The sequence below is a fragment of the Ovis aries genome, chromosome 9 (assembly GCF_016772045.2).
Source record: "Ovis aries strain OAR_USU_Benz2616 breed Rambouillet chromosome 9, ARS-UI_Ramb_v3.0, whole genome shotgun sequence".
Taxonomy (NCBI): domain Eukaryota; kingdom Metazoa; phylum Chordata; class Mammalia; order Artiodactyla; family Bovidae; genus Ovis; species Ovis aries.
In genome coordinates this window covers 13262030-13281319 of record NC_056062.1, presented here as the reverse complement: position 1 = coordinate 13281319, position 19290 = coordinate 13262030, and the positions used below count along the sequence as shown (strand labels likewise).

Here is a 19290-nt window from a genome sequence, read left to right as displayed (position 1 = left end):
AAGGAATGTAACCTCCATGTCTCCCGTTCATTACCTTCAACTTGTCTTGAGGTTCTGGGTGCTATTGGGTGTGAGTGGTGCCCCTGGTGCCACAGGCTGAGGGCCAGGGTGTTCTGTCTTGCAGTGGAAGGACCAGACTGACTGCTCCACAGATGGGCTTCCTTTTTGGCGATAGCTCACCTGCACCTTGTCTGGAACTTAAATGATAGACTGGTCAAAGCTGATAGGGCCATGCTGGCTTGGGCACCAATGTGGATTGGGGCCCCATAACAGGACCATGTGCTTCCACAGGCCAGCTAGAGTGCCCTGCCCCTGGTGGATCTGCTAGTGAGCTGATGTGAAAGCAAGAGCTTCAAGCCACTGTGGGTAACTGACCACAGGAGTGAATGGTAAGCTGACAGCGGTAAGGTAATGGTAAGGGAAGGGTGGGTGGTGGGTGGCTGGCTGAGGAAGGATGCCCCTCTGTAGCCTGGATGGAGGGCACTGGCAGCCACCTTCCTTAGTGGTGCACAGCAGCTGGTCACCTTGGCTGTCTTGGGATGCTGTGCGGCAGGGTCCCTCAGTGACAGGATGTCACTGGTTCCAGGTGGCTCCATGTTCTCATGGTCCATGCCTGTTGCTAGTGTGAACTTCAGTTTTGGTCTTGCCTATCTGGGACCCCACCTGCCCTCAGCCACCCACACCTAGACAGTGACCCTTTGTTGCTGAGACCACTGTCATGAGAGGACTGTAAGCTGCTGCTTGGAGAAAAGGGCACTGGACATGTTTGCCAGGACATAAATTGCTTTACTGGGTAAAGCCTGGGGCTTTGTCCAGGGGGCTGGCCAATAGGGAGGGTTTGTTCCAAGAGCATTAAGGCCCCATTTACAGGCATTGATGCTGGGGGCAGAGGTTTAAAACAAGGGCTACTCTGACCAGTGTGTGTGTTGGTCGCTCATTCATGGTGAATCTTTGCGACCCCATGGACTGTAGCCCCCCGGGCTCCTCTGTCCATGGGATTTTCCAGGTAAGAATATGGGAGTGGGTTGCCATTCCCTTCTCCAGGGGATCTTCCCAACCCAGGGATGAAACCCGCTTTGCAGGCAGATTCTTTACTGTTTGAGCCACCAGGGAAGCATTTTCATTTTCTGAGTGATCACATGGTCCTGAGGAAGGATGTACTTTTCTGCCTTTCAGTTCAGTCACTCAGTTGTGTCTGACTGACTCTTTGCGACCCCATGAACCACAGCACACCAGGCCTCCCTGTCCATCACCAACTCCCAGAGTCCACTCAAACCCATGTCCATTGAGTCAGTGATGCCATCCAACCATCTCATCCTCTGTCATCCCCTTCTCCTGCCCTCAACTTTTCCAGCATCAGGGTCTTTTCAGATGAGTCAGCTCTTTGCATCAGGTGGCCAAAGTACTGGAGTTTGAGCTTCAACATCAGTCCTTCCAGTGAACACCCAGGACTGATCTTTAATTTCATGGCTGCAATCAATCTGCAGTGATTTTGGAGCCCAGAAAAATAGCCACTGTTTCCCCATCTATTTGCCAGGAAGTGATGGGACCGGATGCCATGATCTAAGTTTTCTGAATGTTGAGCTTTAAGCCAACTTTTCCACTTTCATCAGGAGGCCCTTTAGTTCTTCACATTCTGCCTTTAGCTGTAAAGAAAAGGGCCTTCCTGATCTTAGTTGTAGTGCCTTGAGTGGCCGTCTAGGGAGAGTGTCACTGCAAAGAATTTTTGGAATCTTGAGCACCAAAAGCCTCCGCCTAGCCTTAGGGCCGTGAGTCCAGACTGCCAACTAGCGGCAGCCTTTGGAGCCAAGGCTTAGCTTTTATGTTCCTCTAGAAGGCGATGGCACCCCACTCCAGTACTCTTGCCTGGAAAGTCCCATGGACGGAGGAGCCTGGTAGGCTGCAGTCCATGGGGTCTCCGAGAGTCGGACACGACTGAGCGACTTCACTTTCACTTTCATGCACTGGAGAGGGAAACGGCAACCCACTCCAGTGTTCTTGTCTGGAGAATCCCAGGGACGGGGGAGCCTTGTGGGCTGCCGTCTCTGGGGTCGCACACAGTCGGACACGACTGAAGCGACTTAAAAGCCGACAGCCGACCACCGAGACGCGGAGTCCTGTTCCCAGAGCGACCGGAAGGCGCCCCCTGCCAGTATCTCGGAGGAAGGATCGTCACTTCCGATCAGGTTTAGGTCTTCAGGGCCTAGGGAGCAGGCGGGGCCTGGTCCGTCAGCCGCTGTTGGGCGGCACTGAGGTGAGGGTGGGCGGTTGGGGACGAGGGCGGCCGCGGGGCGCCCGGGACGCGGGGTGGGGACGTTCCCTCGACTCCAAATCTCCCGCCGAGGGTCCCTCCCGAAGGCCTCGAGTCCCGCGGGTTCCTCCCGGCTGGGGTCGTGACTCGCCGGGCCCCTCTACTGCGGTGGAGCCTCCGTCACCGGCCCCAAGCCCGTCCTGGTCTCTCCACCGGACTTCCCTTAATCGCCCCAAGGGGCTGCTTCCGCGGAGTGAGATGCTGCCGGTAACCAAGCGCTGCGCGCGCCGGCCTCGCCCTGCCGTGGCCCTTCACCTCCGCCTCCTGACTCGGGGGCCTCCAGCTGGCCCGCGCGCAAGCTCCCGTCACCTTCCCGCAGCAGCCCCTCCCCATTCCCCTGCGGGCCCCGCCCCCCGCACGTTTCTCCCTCCGCCCCTGTTTCTGCTTCCGACGGTCTGAGACCTTTATGCCCGCAGCCAGATCTCTGTTTCTCTTCTCAGAGAATTTAATCAAGGTTTGGAACCTTTTTATTTGCCCCATAGGTTTCTGTTTTTAATATGTCGTTTTAAAAAAATACTTTTTGCTTGTACACAGATATGCAGGAACATCCTTGTGAGTCTTTGGTGCATTAGCAAGAATTTCTAAAGGGCACGTACCTTCAATTTGGTTTCCTGTCCCAGGGCTTCGAAGAGTTTCAGCTCTGCCAGGTAGGGCCAGGTGGGTTTTCAGAGTGACTAGCAGACAGTCTGCAGGACTCTGGGAGTCCCTGTTTCTCAGGCCTTCGTGTGTTCAGTCTCCCAGTCGTGTCCCGACTCTTTGTGACCCTATGAACTATAACCCACCAGACTCTTCTGTCCATGGGATTTTCCAGGCAAGAATACTAGAGTGGGTTGCCATTTCCTTCTCCAGGGGATCTTCCCCACCCAGGGGTCAAACCCGTGTCTCCCGAGTCTCCTGCATTGCAGGCAAATTCTTTTCCACTGAGCCATGGGGGGAAGCCCAGCAGTAGATATTGTGAAGCATTTTATATATTTTCCCTTATCTGTGGTGATGAGAAGTCTTGTTCTAGTTTCTGTTTTCCTAACTTTTCATTACACTGAAAATCTTCAGATGTTTATTGGACAGTTTGATTTCTTTATCTGATTTACTAGGTTTCATCCTGTGCTTACTTTGTATGTGTTGAATGGCCTTATTTTTTATTTTTAAATAATTATTATTTTTGGCAGCATCGAGTCTTCGTTGTGGCGTGCATGATCTCCCTTGAGACCAGCCGGCTTCTTTTTAGCTGAAGCGAGTGCTCGGTAGTTGCGGTGCTTGGCCTCAGTTGGGCAGCGAATGTGGGCAGAATTGAACCCAGGCCCTCGGCAGTGAAAACACAGAGTCCTAACCACTGGACCACCAGGGAATTCTGGTTTAAATACTGATTTTTGTTTGTTTGTTTCTTTTTGTATTTTTAAATATATCCTATGTATATCTTTTATTGTTGCTGCTGTTAAGTTGCTTAGTCGTTTCCACCTCTTTGCGACCTGGTAGACTGTAGCCCATGAGGCTTCTCTGTCCATGGGATTTACCAGGCAAGAATACTGGAGTGGGTAGCCATGTCCTTCTCCAGGGGATATTCCTGACCTGGATCAAACCTGCTATATCCTGCACTGACAGGCAGGTTCTTTACTGCAGAGCCACCTGGGACGCCCATAACTTTTATTAAGTATGTTTGAAAATATCTTCTCTCATCATGCCATTTGCTTTTAATTTTGTGGTGTCTCATACAGAAGTGTTTTTTGATAGAGTAAAATTCAGCAATTTTTTCTGTGTGGGTAGTGTGTTTTCCGTATTATTTTCTTATACCAGCCATAAACATTTTTAAGAAACAGGCCTTCAACCTGAGATACATTTTTGTGTGCCGTGGAAGGCAGGATCTAATTTTACTTGCCTGTGGAAAATCAGTTGTGCCGGTCCCATTTATTGAATGGTGCATTGCCGTTAACATTGCAAGTGTGTCGTAGTATATGCATGGAGCTTATATAGGAGAGTTGAGCATTTTTGGATTTTGATACCCAGTTGAGGATGATCCTGGAATCAGTTCCCTATGGACAGTTAGGGACAGCTGTATTTCACTTTTATGACCACAGCCCCATGATAAGACTTGCTATCTGGTAGGGCATGGCTCTGCCTGAGTTCTTCTTTGGCATTTCCTTGGTTAATCTTAGGTCATGACTCATGATCGTTAGTCATTGTGCTCAGATGTCATGATATGTTCTGTTTTTTTTTTTTTGGCTGCTCTGGGTCTTCCTTGCTGCTTGGACTTTCTCTAGTTGCGGGGTATAGTCTTCTCCTTGCAGTGGCTTCTCCTTGTGGAGCCTGGGCTCTAGGGCTTGTGGGCTCAGTAATTGCAGCTCTTGGGGTATAGACTGAGCAGGCTCAGTAGTTGTGACACTTGGGATCAGTTGCCCCTTGGCATGTGGGATCTTCCCAGGCTAGGGATTGAACCCATGTCTCCTGCAGGTGGATTCCTAATGACTGGATCACCAGGAAAGTCCTATTGCAATTTTGATTGTATAGAATTAATAGATTCATTTGGGGAAAATTGACATTTTTATATTGAGTCCTCCTGTTTATGAGCACTGTCTACTTCTGCATGGGTTTGTTTTTTTTTTTTTTTTTAGTGTCCTTCAGTAAAGTTTTGTTCATAAACATGTAGTTTTTGTAGGTGTTGTAAAAGCTGTTTTTTGGTTGCTGATTACTATACACAGGAGTAATATTAACTAGCCTGTTGACCTTCTATATGGCAGTCCTGTTGAACTTTATCATCCCAACACTTGGCTAATACTCTTGCATTTTTTATGTAGGTGGTCTTATCATTCTCAAATAATGATGATTTTGTCTATTCTCTTCCAATCTTTATGGCTTGTGTTTCTTTTCTTTTCTGGTCAAGGGATAGCATTCAGGATCTCAGTTCCCCGACCCAAGATTGGACCTGTGCTCTCTAACCACTGAACTATGGCATCTGCTTCTTTTTCTGTGACTTAATGCATTGACTGGGGTCTTTGGTGCATTGTTACAGCAGCGGAGTGAGGAATCCAGCATCCCCATCTTGTCACTGACCAATGCAGACGCTTCTGTTGTGTTACCTTAGGGTTGCTACCAACCGGACTAGAGTGCTGGGACTGCCAGGGGCTAGGCTTGCACTCTGAAAACCACTGCTGTATGTGTGATATGTAAAATTGTGTTCCCCTTTTTGTTCTTTAAAATACTGTGTCCTTTTCCATCTCTTCCCCTTCCCCACATTGGACTTTGCCAGATGTTATTAGCATTTTCAAAGAACCAAGGTTGAGATTATTTTCTGTTTCTTTAAATCATGTTTATTTTCTTCATCTTCTTTCCTTGAGTTGCTTTCTTATTCTGTGTCTGGTTTCTTGTTTAATGCTTAGATTATTCTTTCAATCCCTTTGTTAAAATAAATGTGTTAAGGATGCCCATTTTTCCTCAGGTAAGCTTTATTTCCATTTTCCCTTCAGTCTCTGTTCTTATGTTTTTCTTGAAGAGGTACTTTAAAAAAATTAATCAGATAGTAGAACCACAATATGAATGTTTGCCAGTCTTTGGAATTTTTTTGAAACTTTCTTTTTTTGCTTGGTATGTGGTATTTCTTATAATACTCAGTGTACATTTTGAAAAAAAAGTGTATGTATCCTCTGTGCTCTAAGTAGGTATTCTCTGCTTGATCCACTCTCTTCTGAGGAAAGTGTGTTAAGATCTCTCATTGCAGGGGAGGGTTTGTATGTTTCTTATCGGCACTGCACTTAGCTCTGACTGTCTATACTTTGAGGATTTGTTGGTAGACATATGTGTTTATAATTACAGCTTTTTGATGGATTTTTCCTGTTATTAACATGCAGTGTCTGCTTGTGTTCCTAATAATGATTATTGGTTTGAATTTTGTTTTGATCGGTATAAATATTGCTAAACCACATGCAGTAATGCATATTCAGTTTGCAAATAGTGTGCCAAAGGGAGGAAGCCAGCACAGAATGCAGAAGGCATAGCTAGTCTGATGGAGTCCCCAGGGCCCTGGTCTGTGCTGCTGAGAGGAGGGTGGCAGCTCTCCCTTGGGAGGTCGGGAAGCAGGCAGAGCCCGCAGCTGCTGGAGGGCTGATGGCTGGTTCTGTGGGCTGAGCCCCTTGACCAGTGTGGTCAGGATTTGTTGACTTTCCTGTATAAAAGTTTTACTCCAATAAAGAGCATTAAAAATATAGAGAAGGTAAATATAGCTATTGTAGCTTTATTTTAATTACTGTTTCTCTGGTCTGCCTTATGTTTGGCCTTTCTGTGTATTTTAGGTTATATAGGTGCACTTTGTGTATCTTCTTGGGGAGTTTTTTGCGTCCAGTAGGTGAGTTTAATCCTTTTGCTTCAGTTACCCATCCATTGGACTTCTGCTCATTTTGTGTCTTTGGCTCCTAATCTTTGTCTTTGCTCTTCGCCTTCTGTTGAATTTTTTTAACTTCCCTTTCCTTCTCAGCCCTTAATGTGTTATCTTTATTCTTTCATATAAAGTGAATGACTCTCCATTTTCCACCTGAACGAGACAACTCTGTGCCTGGGAGGAGGTAGGGGCAGATGATCTGAAATGTTGCACGTGTCTGCAGGGAGCAGAATCTGCCTGGGAGGCCTAGTGCTGAGGCCAACTGCGGGAGGGGCCAAGCAGTGACTGGCTCCTGCATCCATCCCAGGAAGCCCAGGGTACCAGGGGATGGCAGCTTTGCATCTGTGTGCCCTGCCTCAGGTGAGCATCTATCCTCCCTGGGAGGCGGGAGGTCTTTTCCCAGGGCTTCCCTGTCTGCTCAGCCTTAGCAGCTGTCAGGCTTCTCTGGTGTGGGATGCTGAGGGGTGCTGAGCAGAGGAAGGGTGACCTTGGAGTTGCCTAGCCTCCCTGAATGGGTTGGCTCAGCAGCCAAAGGGTCAGGGCCCACGCCTCCCTCCACTACTCCAGGCCACACATGGGGGGTTAGGCCTGTAGTCACCTCTGTGCTACTTCTCTAGCCCAGGGCCCAGCCTGAGCCACGCCTGGGCCTCAGCAGCTCCTGTTGTTACAGGCTGAAGTGACCTTCGAGGACGTGGCCGTGTTCCTTTCGCAGGAGGAGTGGGGCCTTCTGGGCCCTGCTCAGAAGGGCCTCTACAGAGAAGTGATGCTGGAGACTTACAGGAACCTGGTATCGCTGGGTGAGGCCCCTCGCTGGGATGCAACCCAAGGAATAGCCCTGGGGGCTGAGGGCTGGGCAGGGGCTGGGCTGGGGGCCTCATCCCCTGAGTTCAGAGATGTATTACTGACTCTGGTCCCAGGCAGGCCTGGTCTGCACAGCAGAGGGCCCCCAGTGGGGCTTGGTTAGGAGGCCCCAGATGAGACTGCCTCCCTTCCCCAGGCCCAAGGCAGATGCGCCTCCTGATGGAGAGAGCCCTTGTGCTCAGATCTTCAACTGCATGCCCACGCCCACCCCTCCAGGGAGTATCCAGACTACCTGTCACCCCCGCACATGTATGTCCTCTCCCTTGGCAGTCCCGGGTGAGCCCGCACTGTGTCCGTGGCACCCACCCCAGGCCCCGTCTCCTTCCTAGGAGCTGGACTTGCAGGTCCCAAACCGGAGGTGATTGTACATTTGGAGCGAGGGGATGAGCTGTGGGTCCTGGACATGCGTGGGGCAGAGCAACCAAGCGTCGATGGCTCAGGTGCGTGGGGGGCTGCCACCCCAACTCACCTGCTGAACAAGCGTGTGTGGAGGCCCACAGAATGTGGTACCAAACTGACTCATGGGTTTGGAGGAAGATGGTCAGTACAGCGGCCTTGGGAGCGGCCTCTGCCAAAACCTGGGTGCTCTTTCTTTTAATTGAAATATAGTTGATTTACAGCAATCTGTTAGTTTCAGGGGTACAATTTAGTGATTCAGTATTTTTACAGATGATATGCCTTTTTTTTTTTAAGATTATATGCCTTTTAAAATTATTACAAAATAATGGCTGTTTCCCCCGTGTGGTACAGTATCTTTGTTGTTTAAGTTATGGGGTAATTCTTGAACTGAATCTTGTAGAAGGGTGAGAGGGGGCTGTGTTGATGGAGGATAAGAGGGGAGGACACTTGGGCATGCCCTGAGGGACCCCGTGAAGCTCTGCCCTCCAGAGTCCTGCCTTCCAAGGAGCATCAGGTGGTCAGACGGGGCCGCAGGGAAGAACATCACTTCATCACCCTCCTCTAAGTTAACCTACTGGATGGTTATAGACTTCTACAGGAAAGGGAGGGGGTGCACATCACCCTGGATTTCAGCACCCAGATACAGATGTGTGCTGGTGTGCGCCTGCTGTCCCTTTTCCAGTGGAGCCTAGTACACGCCCACACACAGACATCACTTCCTAGCAGGAATGCAGTGATCTGTGTGCATTGCTGGGCTGCTGATTTTTCACTGAACGCATTTCTGTTTCTGTGTCCCTGTGCTCACTGGAGGTACTTGGGAAGGGTGTTCTTCAGACTCACTCCTGCGGATGACCTGAGGGTGTTGTCCTGCAGGTGTCTTCCTAGTGTCCCTGGAAGGAACTGTTGGCTCAAAGGACTTGAATTTCTCTTTTGTAAATTTGTTTCTTCAGATATAAATACTTACAGAAATGAGACAAATCCTATTTACAGCTCAGTGAATTCGTACAGTCTACCCACCAGATCAAAATAGGGAACATTCCTAGTTTCCTATGAGACCACAGGGCCTCCTCTGTCATCTCCCATAGCTCCCCTGGGCCTTCTCTCTGACTCCTGCAGGGCAGGGCTGCCGTGTTTTATGGAGTTTGTTTGGTCTCATCACCATTTGCTGTTCCGTCATGAACATACCGCAGAGTATTTTCCACTATACTTCTGCAGGGCATTTGGTTGTCCCCACCTTGTGCCTGTTGTGTGTGTGTGTGTGTGTGTGTCTTGGCTCACAGAGAACAAGTTTCTGATGAGCATGTTCCTGCACGTGGAGTCACTGTGTGTCTTGTCGGGGAAGGAAGGGTGGAGACAAGGCCTCAGATGAGGGCATCCTCTGTGGCGTCTGGAGTGTAAGTGCTGGTGGCTCATGGGTGGTCTCTCAGGTCCCTGGGGAGAGCCCTGAGAATGGATGTGGCCTGTGTGCTTGTCACGCTAATCCTCAGTTAGCACAAGCTGTGCTCTCTCTGTTCCTGGGGAGGCAGCCAGTTTCCCACTGTGGATGTTGGGGTGGATCAGCTGCTGTCAGGTAGCCGTAGACTTGTTCAGCTTTCACTTCTTCATCAGATATTCTTAGTGTCCTCTAGGGCCCCTCCTTGCTCTGGTTTCGGTGATGCTGTGAAGCTTCCATCTTCCGTCCTTTTGGGATGAGGACGGGTTTCCTGCAGTCCCACCCAGCAGGCTCTGTGTTCAGGAAAGTTTGGGTATAAAGAGTTGGGCAGATACTTGCACTGCCCTATGATTGCAGCCCTGGGCAAGGCTTTTAGCCTCTGACTGCCAGGCTCTCGTGTCTACATGACGTTGGAGATGGTGGAGCTGGTAGTCCACAGGTGGTTGGCAGCATCTTTTACCTTCCTTTCAGAGTCAGAACAGGTGACCTCGAGGTGTTCTGTTTGTTGTTTCAGCTCATGGGACCAGGACTGAGAACCAGGAGGTCACTTCAGGTGAAATGCTGTTTGGGAGAGGACTGGACCCACTCATGGGGAGTGTTCTCCAGGGACCTGAGCCAGGAGAAGCCCATGAGCGTGTCAGGGAGCCAGAGGGGTGCCTGGACAGGCCTGGGGAGCAGAGAGGCCCCAGGCTAGTCACACTGGTCAACGAGGAGTGTGGCCTGGAGTCTGGAGGAAACCTCAGGTCGGGGTCAAGGCCTATCCCTGATCAAAGATCTCACAAATGTGATATATGTGAACAGAGTTTTGAACAGAGATCATACCTTAATAACCATAAACGTGTACACAGGTGCAAAAAAACAAATATAGTTCACGATTCAGGGGAAATTTTCCCTGCGAATTTAGTTGTTAAAGAAGATCAGAAAATTCCTGTTGGGAAAAGATTGCATTATTGTGGTTGTTGTGGGAAGGCCTTTAGGTACAGCGCTAACCTTGTCAAGCACCAGCGACTGCACAGTGAAGAGAAACCCTACAAGTGTGAAGAGTGCGGGAAGGCCTTCCACCAGAGCTGTGAACTCATCAGTCACCGGAGGATGCACTCTGGAGAGATCCCCTACCGTTGCGATGAGTGCGGGAAGACATTCAACCAGAGGCCCAACCTCATGAAGCATCAGAGGATCCACACCGGGGAGAAGCCCTACAAGTGCAGCGAGTGCGGGAAGCACTTCAGTGCCTACTCCTCCCTCATTTACCACCAGAGGATCCACACGGGCGAGAAGCCCTACAAGTGCAGTGACTGTGGGAAGGCCTTCAGCGACGGCTCGATCCTCATCCGGCACCGTCGGACCCATACTGGAGAGAAGCCGTACGAGTGCAAAGAGTGTGGCAAAGGCTTTACCCAGAGCTCCAATCTGATCCAGCATCAGAGAATTCACACTGGGGAAAAACCCTATAAATGTAATGAATGTGAGAAAGCCTTCATCCAAAAAACCAAGCTTGTTGAACATCAGAGAAGCCACACGGGAGAGAAGCCCTATGAGTGTAATGACTGTGGCAAAGTCTTCAGCCAGAGCACCCACCTCATCCAGCACCAGAGGATCCACACGGGGGAGAAGCCCTACAAGTGCAGCGAGTGTGGGAAGGCTTTCCACAACAGTTCCAGACTCATCCACCATCAGAGGTCACACCACGGAGAGAAGCCATATAAGTGTACTGATTGCAAGAAGGCCTTCAGCCAGGGCACGTACCTCCTGCAGCACCGGAGGATCCACACTGGGGAGAAGCCTTACACGTGTGGCGAGTGTGGCAAGGCCTTCCGGCACAGCTCCAACATGTCCCAGCACCAGAGGATTCACCTCCGGGAAGACTTCTCCCTGTGACGGTCGGGAGGCCCAAGGTCTGTGGTGCGCTTCCCCCACGTGACCACCCTCTCTTTACTTACTGTCCACATGGTGTCACAGGTGAACAGGCACTTCTAATTTTAAAAAACCTCTTTTCTTAAAAGCAGTGCATATTCATTTTAGAGAAATTGAGTGGAAAAAGGTAAGCAAAAGGGAGAAGCCCTGTGGCCTACCCTTAGAAAGAGAACTCACTACTATTCGATCAGCGTAGGTTGTGTCCAGACACTCAGATAGCAGCCACAAGAGAAGTACTGTGGAACTTGTGAGTGCAGCTCCTGTTTCCTCAGTCCTGGAAAACTCATACTGGAGAGTTCCACGTGTTTATGTGGTTTTACACCTTGTAAATTTTAAAACAGCATGTTGTTCATAGTTTCCTATGTCACTTAATAGAGTTGAGACTGCCTTTTTTATTGTGGTAATAACATTGTGTGTTAGCCACTCAGTCGTGTCCGATTCTTTGTGACCCCATGGGTTGTAGCCCGTCAGGCTCCTCTGTCTATAGGATTCTCCAGGCAAGAATACTGGAGTGGGTTGCCATTTCCTTCTCCAGTAAAAACATTACATTTACCATTTTAACCATTTTTTTTAAACTTTATTTTACTTTACAATACTGTATTGGTTTTGCCATACATCAACATGAATCCACCACGGGTGTACACGTGTTCCCAATCCTGAACCCCCCTCCCACCTCCCTCCCCATACCATCTCTCTGGGTCATCCCAGTGGACCAGCCCCAAGCATCCTGTATCCTGCATCGAACCTAGACTGGCGATTCCTTTCTTATATGATATTATACATGTTTCAGTGCCGTTCTGCCAAATCATCACACCCTCTCCCTCTCCCAGAGTCCAAAAGTCTGTTCTATACATCTGTGTCTCTTCTGGGGTCTTGCATACAGGGTTATCGTTACCCTTTTTCTAAATTCCATATATATGCGTTAGTATACTGTATTGGTGTTGTTCTTTCTGGCTTACTTCACTCTGTATAATTGGCTCCAGTTTCATCCTCCTCATTAGAACTGATTCAAATTATTCTTTTTTAATGGCTGAGTAATACTCCATTGTGTATATGTACCACAGCTTTCTTATCCGTTTATCTGCTGATGGACATCTAGGTTGCTTCCATGTCCTGGCTGTTACAAACAGCGCTGCGATGAACATTGGGGTACACGTGTCTCTTTCAGTTCTGGTTTCCTCGGTGTGTATGCCCAGCAGTGGGGATTGCTGGGTCATAAGGCAGTTCTATATCCAGTTTTTTAAGGAATCTCCACACTGTTCTCCATAGTGGCTGTACTAGTTTGCATTCCCACCAACAGTGTAAGAGGGTTCCCTTTTCTCCACACCCTCTCCAGCATTTATTGCTTGTAGACTTTTGGATCGCAGCCATTCTGACTGGCGTGAAATGGTACCTCATTGTGGTTTTGATTTGCAATTCTCTGATAATGAGTGATGTTGAGCATCTTTTCATGTGTTTGTTACCCATCTGTATGTCTTCTCTGGAGAAATGTCTGTTTAGTTCTTTGGCCCATTTTTTGATTGGGTCGTTTATTTTTCTGGAATTGAGCTGCAGGAGTTGCTTGTATCATTTTAACCATTTTTAAGTGTACAACTCAGTGGTATTAGATACATTCACAGTGTTGTATGACCATCAGCAAATCTGTTTCCAAAACTTTTCTATTACAGACAGAAACTCTGCACTCTTCCCCTTTTCCTTATTCTCTCTCTTAAGAATTTGCTTACTCTGAAGTACCTCGTGTAAGTGAGGTCACACATTTGCCTTTGTGTCCTGGCTCATTTCACTTTACGTAAGGTCTCTTCACGGCTGAAGCGTACTCCGTTGTTTTCAGACACCATGTTTTGTTCACCCATCATCATCTGCTGATGGGTTATGGGTGTTTCTGCTTGTTGACTTTGTGCATAATGCTGCTGTGAACATTGGTGTACAAATCTGTGCTTGTACTTTCCATCCTTCCAATACTTTGGGGGTATAATCCCAGGAATAAAGTTGATGGATCACATGGTAATTCTTTTAAGTTTTTGAAGAATGACCAAACTTTCCCACAATGGCAGTGTCATTTTATATCCCCACTGTCAGTTCACGAAGGTTCCAGTTTCTCCATGTCTTCCTCAATACTTGTTGTTTTCCATTGTTTTGATAATTGTCATACTGATGAGTGTGAAGTGGTATCTCATTTGCTTTTGGTTTGCATTTCCCTGATGACTAATGATATTGATCACCTTTTCGTGCACTTATTGACCCTTTATTTCTGTGTCTTCTTTGGAGAAGTGTCTGTTTAGACCCTTTGCCCATTTTTGAATTGGGCTGTTTCTTTTTGTCGTTGAGGTGCAGGAGTTCTTTATGTATTTTGAAGGGTAGTCTTTTTAATTTTCCCTTTTTAAAAAAAGTATATAGTTTATTGAAGTATAGTTGACTTACATTGTTTCAGGTATACGGCATGGTGATTCAGTGATACACATAAACATATTATTTTTGAAATAATTTTCCATCAGAGGTTATACAAGATGTTGACTATAGTTCCCTACGCTATACAGTAAACCTTTGTTGCATGTCTATTTTTAAATTAGAAATCTAGCTTTCCATTCATATTAAAGGGGTAATCTTTATCAGATTAATAATACTTGCAAATATTTTCTCATTCTATGAGCTTTCTGTCAACTGTGTTGATAGTGTCCTTTCATTCACAAGTTTTTAATGTTTATGAAGTTCAACTTATCTAGGGCATCTCTGGTGGCTCAGTTGTAAAGAATCTGCGTGTCACTGGAGGAGACATGAGTTCAATCCCTGATCCGGGAAGATGCCTACATGCCCAGGAGCAACCAAGCCTGTGTGCAAACTCTGAGCTTGTGCTCTGGAGCTCACTCGCTCTAGAGCCCCTGCTGTTCGACAAGAGAAGTAATGAGAGACGCCTGCACACAGCGGCTCGCTGCAACTAGAGAAAAAGCCCGTACAGCAGGGAAGAGCCAGCACAGCCAAAACAAAAACAAACACTTCCCTGTTTTTTCTCTTGTTGCCTGTGCTTAGGGTGTCATATTCAGGAAATCATTATTAAATCCAGTATTATGAAGATGTGCCCCTATCTTTTCTTCAAAGAGATTTCTAGTTTTAGGTCTTATGGTTTGGTCTTTGATCTGTTTTGAAATAATTTTTTATATAACTTGACAGGTAAGTGTCCAACTTTATAATCTTTTGCGTGTGGATATACAGTTTTCCCTATAATGTTTCTTGAAAAGCCTTTTTTCCCCACCCACAGAATGGTGTGTTAGCTCAGTCTGCCATAACAAAACATCACAGACCAGGTGGTTTAAAATCCAGTTTATTTCTCACATTTCTGGAGGCTGAGAAGTCCAAGACCAGTGTGCTGTCTGATTTAGCTCCTGGTCAGTTCTTTCCCAGGCCTAAAGTACAGCCACCTCAGTGTGTCCTCATTTGGTAGAGGGATGTCAGATGTCACTTTGCTGGCAGGAGAATGAAGCCTGTGATTAGAGGGTTAAAAACTTCTACCTCTAGGGAGCAGGGACAGGCTAGAGGTTGAACTGATGGTGTCTGTGAAGGAAGCCTCCATAGAGGCCAGCAGAGCTTCTGGGTGGTGAGCATGGAGTTCCATGCCTTTCCTCATCCCTGGCTCTCTGTATCTCGTCTGCTTGTTATTCACATCCTATTGACAAGCTGGTAATCCAGTGAGTAAACAATTTTCCTGAGTTCTGGGACCCACTGTAGCAAGTTAACTGAACCTAAGAACTGGGTCACGGGAAGCTGATTGATTTGTAGCCAGTTGGTCAGAAATACAGGTAACAACCTGGACTTGCAACTGGTGCGTGAAGCAGAACTGGGTCTTGTGAGGTTGAGCACTTTCCTGTGGAATCTGACTCTGTCTGGGTAGATAGCATCATAACTGAGTTGAATTTTGGACATGCTGCCGACATCCAAGAATTGCTGTTGGTGTGAGGAAGCCAAGGTGCGCACACACACACAGACACACTCACTCACTCTTTGGAACTGGATCCAGGAACTCCTTTTGCAGAGATGACAGATTTTGGGCCTAATCAACTAGGTGGGCAGTAGTGGAATTCACTGGAAAGCAGCAGATAGATTTAGGGACTAATCAGATGTGAACATGTCAAGTGTGAAATATCTGTGAGACACCAAAGCAGAGATGCTGAGTAGGCAGATGGGCTCTGGGTCTCTGTCTAGTCTGCAAGTTTGGGAGACACTACCAAAGATGGCATCACAGTCACAAGATAATTAAGCCACCGTGAAAACCCGACTTAATGCAGAAGTCCTGGGACTATCACCTGGAGCAGCTGACATCAGAGCTTGCCCAGAGATTCAATGCTGGTGTTTGGCTAGGATTCTTAGGGCAAGAAGCTACCTGCTCCTCAGAACAAAGCCTGGGCTGCTGGGGGATACACTGGCTCCTTGAGGATGACACCTGCTCAGGAATGAAGGCGATACAAAGGACCAAGCCCTGGGGTGAGAGCCTGGACCCAGCAGCGCCTGACACCACCTCGTCTACATTTCCCGTAACAGCACAGTTAGCACACGCTTTTGCTTATCCACATTTATAAGAAACAGTTTTATTACAGCAATGGGACTCAATGGTATGGAGCGCCATACCACTTGAGAGGACATCCCTCCATAAGTGAGCACCAGTGTACAACTATACAGCTTCCCCACTAACCCTTATTAACAATACCTACTTAGTCTGCTCCTGAGACTGTTGAGAGTCTTATAACAGGGGTCCCTAACCCCTGGGCCAGTACTGGTCTATGGCCTGTTAGGAACCAGGCCACACAGCAGGAGATGAAGACAGCGAACAAGGAAAGAGTCATCTGTATTTATATCCACTCCCCATTGCTTGCATTACAACCTGAGTTTCATCTCCCACCCTCTCTGGGGAAAAACTGTTTTTCATGAAATCTGTCCCTGGTGTCAAAAAGGCTGGGGACAGCTGTTTTACAACACAGTGTGAACACTCACTTCAGTCTACTGTAGAACCATCTAAAGGAACTCCCTATTCTGGCAGGAGGGACATCTCAGCTGAAAACCTAGAAATGGGGTCCTGGGCTTGTCAGCACCCAACATGCAGGTCTCCCATCTGCCCCCCACAGCATTCCTGGAAAAGTGCTGCACTCCAGAGAAACCCTGCCCCACTGCAGAGGTGGCCACTCTAGGGAAGAGGCTAAAAGAAATTAAACCTAAACTCTTCATCACGAGTATCCGAGGTGCCCTTGGACCTTCCTTCTGGTCGAGGTCTGCAGACCCTTCGGCTCTTTTTTCTGGCAGCCTCACCTACAGGCTGCACCTGGGCTGAGTGGGCAGCTGTAAGCGAAGAGAGGGACAGTATCAGAATTTAATAATAATAGCAGTGGCACCCCACTCCAGTGTTCTTGCCTGGAGAATCGCAGGGATGAGGGAGCCTCGTAGGCTGCCGTCTCTGGGGTCACATAGAGTCAGACACGACTGAAGTGACTTAGCAGCAGTAGCAGCAGCAAACATTAACTGCCCATACAACTCTAAACTCATTGTAAAAATTAACTTACTGGCTTCTCAAAATTATAAGGTAAGTACTATCATCTCACACCCTTAAGAATCAGAGATTCACTAACGCTGCTCTCCTTGCCTCCCTAGTCCAAGCCGGCGTTCTGTGACCCGCGCCTCAGGCTTTCTCCCCGCGGCTTTCCTGACTCCCCTCCTACTGTGGGAGTCCCGCTGCTAGAGGCTTCCCCCTTTCACTGCCCAGGCTTTTCCTTCTGCCCCCTTGAACTAGGCAGTTCTTCATCAACCAGTTCTCAGCTTCTCACCAGTCCTGAGAGCCTGCAGGGCCTCGCGCCACTCGGCTTCTATCTGAGCCCTGTAGTCCCCAAACAAAGAGCGCATCAGCTGCCTCTTCCGGGGCAGGGGGGTTCTCTGGCTGCGCAAGGTTCGGATTGCTCCAAGAGCTTGTTCTTCTGCAAATGAAAACAAAGGACTAGTAACCTTTATCCTCACTTCCAACTGTCCTACCGCAAAGGCAACAATTCCATCCCTTGGCAGCACCTGAGGCCATAGGACTGTCACCGTTTCCCTCCCCCATCTACAGATGGGCCCTCACTCTGCTTAGGGGTGGGTCTCTGCATCTTCAGTCCCAGCTCCAGCTTTTCCACGCACCAGGCCAGTTCCCGAGCCAGCTGCTCAGCCTATGATGGATTGTGGTTAGTGACTGTAAGCGGGCGTCAGGGCGCTGGGGCCTCCAGCCTCATCCCATAGGAACCCCAAACGCCGCATCTCACCCACTTCCCGCTGTAAATCCAGGACTACACCCACAGGCGGGCTCCCGCCCAGTACGTGCCCGGGACTTCACCCTTCCCGACTGAGGCCCGCCCTTGCCTGGGCCTCTGCGCTTAGGGGGGCTTCCTCGGAGGCCTGTTTTTCTGGGGTCTTCCCGCTTCCATTGGCAACAGACGACCCATCCTGGATTTTCTTCTTTTGCTTCTTGGTCCTCGAGGCAGAGTCACGGCACGTAGGGCGCCCTAAGCAGACGGACTGGCTGAGGCCTTACAGTGAAAGGACTCGGGGCTTTAGGAAGCAGCCTGGGGAACCAGGGGCTGCAGGGTGCACGGGCAGTACCTGGGCCTGGGGCTGCCGCTGTCTCCCGAGCAGGATGTCCTGGAGCCTGGGGAAAGGGGGAAAGGACGAAGGTCATGAGGAGCCGCCGACCGCCCAAAGGCGTTCCCCACCTGTACACCGCTTACCGCCATGCGCTCCCGCTGGGACCAAGGAGGGCTGGGGTCCCACGCCGAATACGCTCCGAGGGAAACAAGTCTGCGTCGCAGAGTTCCGCGGGGCGGGGGCTGTGCGCGCTGTGGGTGGGGCGCGGGCGCTTGGAGTACCGCCTGGACGAGACCCACTCAGGACCTACTAGGTTGCAGGTGGTGGTGGCGGGTTAGTCGCTCAGTCGTGTCCGACTCTTGCGACCCCATGGACTGTAGCTCGCCAGCTCCTCTGTCCCTGGGATTCTTAAGGCAAGATACTGGAGAGGTTGCAGGCACTGCTCTGGATGAAGGGACGCTACTCAAGGGAACGTACCTGCTACTCAAGGGAACCACCTGCTAGTGGGGCGGGAACAGTGGGAAAACAGGGGGCTTCCCTGGAGGCCCAGCAGTTAAGAACTTGCCTGCCAACACAGGGGACACGGGTTGGATCCCTGGTCTGGGAAGATCCCACGTGCCTGGGCAGCAGAGCCCACAGTAGGCAACTGCTGAAGGCGCGGAGCCTAGACCCTGAACCCTGCAACAGAAGAAGCCTCCGCAGCGAGAGGCCTGTGGCTGCAACTAGAGAATAGCCCTTGCTGGCCACAGGTAGAGAAAGCCCATGTGCAGCAACAAACACCCGTCGCAGCCACAAAAAACATAAACAGTAAAATAAAGAAGGCCCGTAAACAGACATGAATAGCTGTCACTGAGAGCGACGCTGTAACAGTGGCCCCAGCAGGGCGGGGAGTGGTCAGCAAAGTCCTCCGAGGAGCTGCAGCCCTGGCGGGGCTGCTCTGGCAGCAGGAAGCAGGGCGGGGGCGAGCCACACGGCGAGGTGGGCGGGTCGTGGGGCCCCGGACCGAAACGCAGGCGGCTTCTGTTTCAAGAGAAGTGGAAGAGGGTGAGAGAGGGGTTCGGGGGTTAAGGGAACCCCCTCATCCCTCGGAGGAGTGTCGCAGTGTCGCGGCCTTCCCCGGACGCTGCTGTGTGGTCGGCACCATCTCCCTGCGCTTCCAGGCCCCCGGCCCAGGGCCACCCTACTGCACAGCCGCTGTTGGCCCCGCAGCACAGGCGTCAGGGACTTCCCTGCGGGTCAGGCGGTAAAAGCGTCTGCCTACAATGACGGAGACCCGGGTTCGATCCCTGGGTCGGGAAGGTCCCCTGGAGAAGGAAATGGCAACCCACTCCAGTATTCTTGCCTGGAAGATCCCATGGACAGAGGAGCCTGGTGGGCTACAGTCCATGGGGTCACAAGAGTCACATGGGGTCA

The 19290-nt window shown here is 49.6% G+C and overlaps 2 protein-coding genes across 36 annotated transcripts; one reads left to right on the top strand and one right to left on the bottom strand.

The window, feature by feature from the left end:
* The first annotated feature begins 2184 nt into the window (after positions 1 to 2184).
* Positions 2185 to 14353, top strand: ZNF34 (zinc finger protein 34). Of its 35 annotated transcripts, none has more exons than XM_060393619.1 (8): positions 2185 to 2254; positions 2846 to 2958; positions 3478 to 3662; positions 6592 to 6644; positions 6901 to 7037; positions 7348 to 7474; positions 7868 to 7978; positions 9884 to 14353. In XM_060393619.1, the coding sequence occupies exons 5-8, from the start codon at positions 7005 to 7007 to the stop codon at positions 11245 to 11247; spliced, it is 1635 nt and encodes a 544-aa protein (XP_060249602.1). In that variant the 5' UTR covers positions 2185 to 2254; positions 2846 to 2958; positions 3478 to 3662; positions 6592 to 6644; positions 6901 to 7004; the 3' UTR covers positions 11248 to 14353. The 35 variants fall into 35 exon arrangements, with proteins under 35 accessions (XP_060249602.1, XP_060249589.1, XP_027829194.2 ...); XM_060393606.1 differs by having other exon boundaries at positions 6809 to 7037; XM_027973393.3 differs by lacking the exon at positions 3478 to 3662.
* Positions 14354 to 14586: 233 nt separating this feature from the next.
* C9H8orf33 (chromosome 9 C8orf33 homolog) lies at positions 14587 to 18053 on the bottom strand. The gene is made up of 6 exons (XM_027973443.3): positions 18021 to 18053; positions 17896 to 17941; positions 17656 to 17798; positions 17381 to 17465; positions 17091 to 17237; positions 14587 to 16608 (listed from the first exon to the last, which is right to left on the bottom strand). The coding sequence occupies exons 1-6, from the start codon at positions 18024 to 18026 to the stop codon at positions 16469 to 16471; spliced, it is 567 nt and encodes a 188-aa protein (XP_027829244.1). The 5' UTR covers positions 18027 to 18053; the 3' UTR covers positions 14587 to 16468.
* Between the last annotated feature and the right edge of the window lie 1237 nt (positions 18054 to 19290).

Coding starts and splice junctions, on each gene's coding strand:
- ZNF34 (XM_042253885.2), top strand. CDS start 7,005: ATGGCAGCTTTGCATCTGTGTGCCCTGCCTCAG. Junction 7,475..7,867: donor CAGGAACCTGGTATCGCTGG/GTGAGGCCCCTC, acceptor TCTCCTTCCTAG/GAGCTGGACTTGCAGGTCCC. Junction 7,979..9,883: donor ACCAAGCGTCGATGGCTCAG/GTGCGTGGGGGG, acceptor TTGTTGTTTCAG/CTCATGGGACCAGGACTGAG.
- C9H8orf33 (XM_027973443.3), bottom strand. Junction 17,799..17,895: donor AGCGGCAGCCCCAGGCCCAG/GTACTGCCCGTG, acceptor CCGTCTGCTTAG/GGCGCCCTACGTGCCGTGAC. Junction 17,466..17,655: donor CCCTAAGCGCAGAGGCCCAG/GCAAGGGCGGGC, acceptor AATCCATCATAG/GCTGAGCAGCTGGCTCGGGA.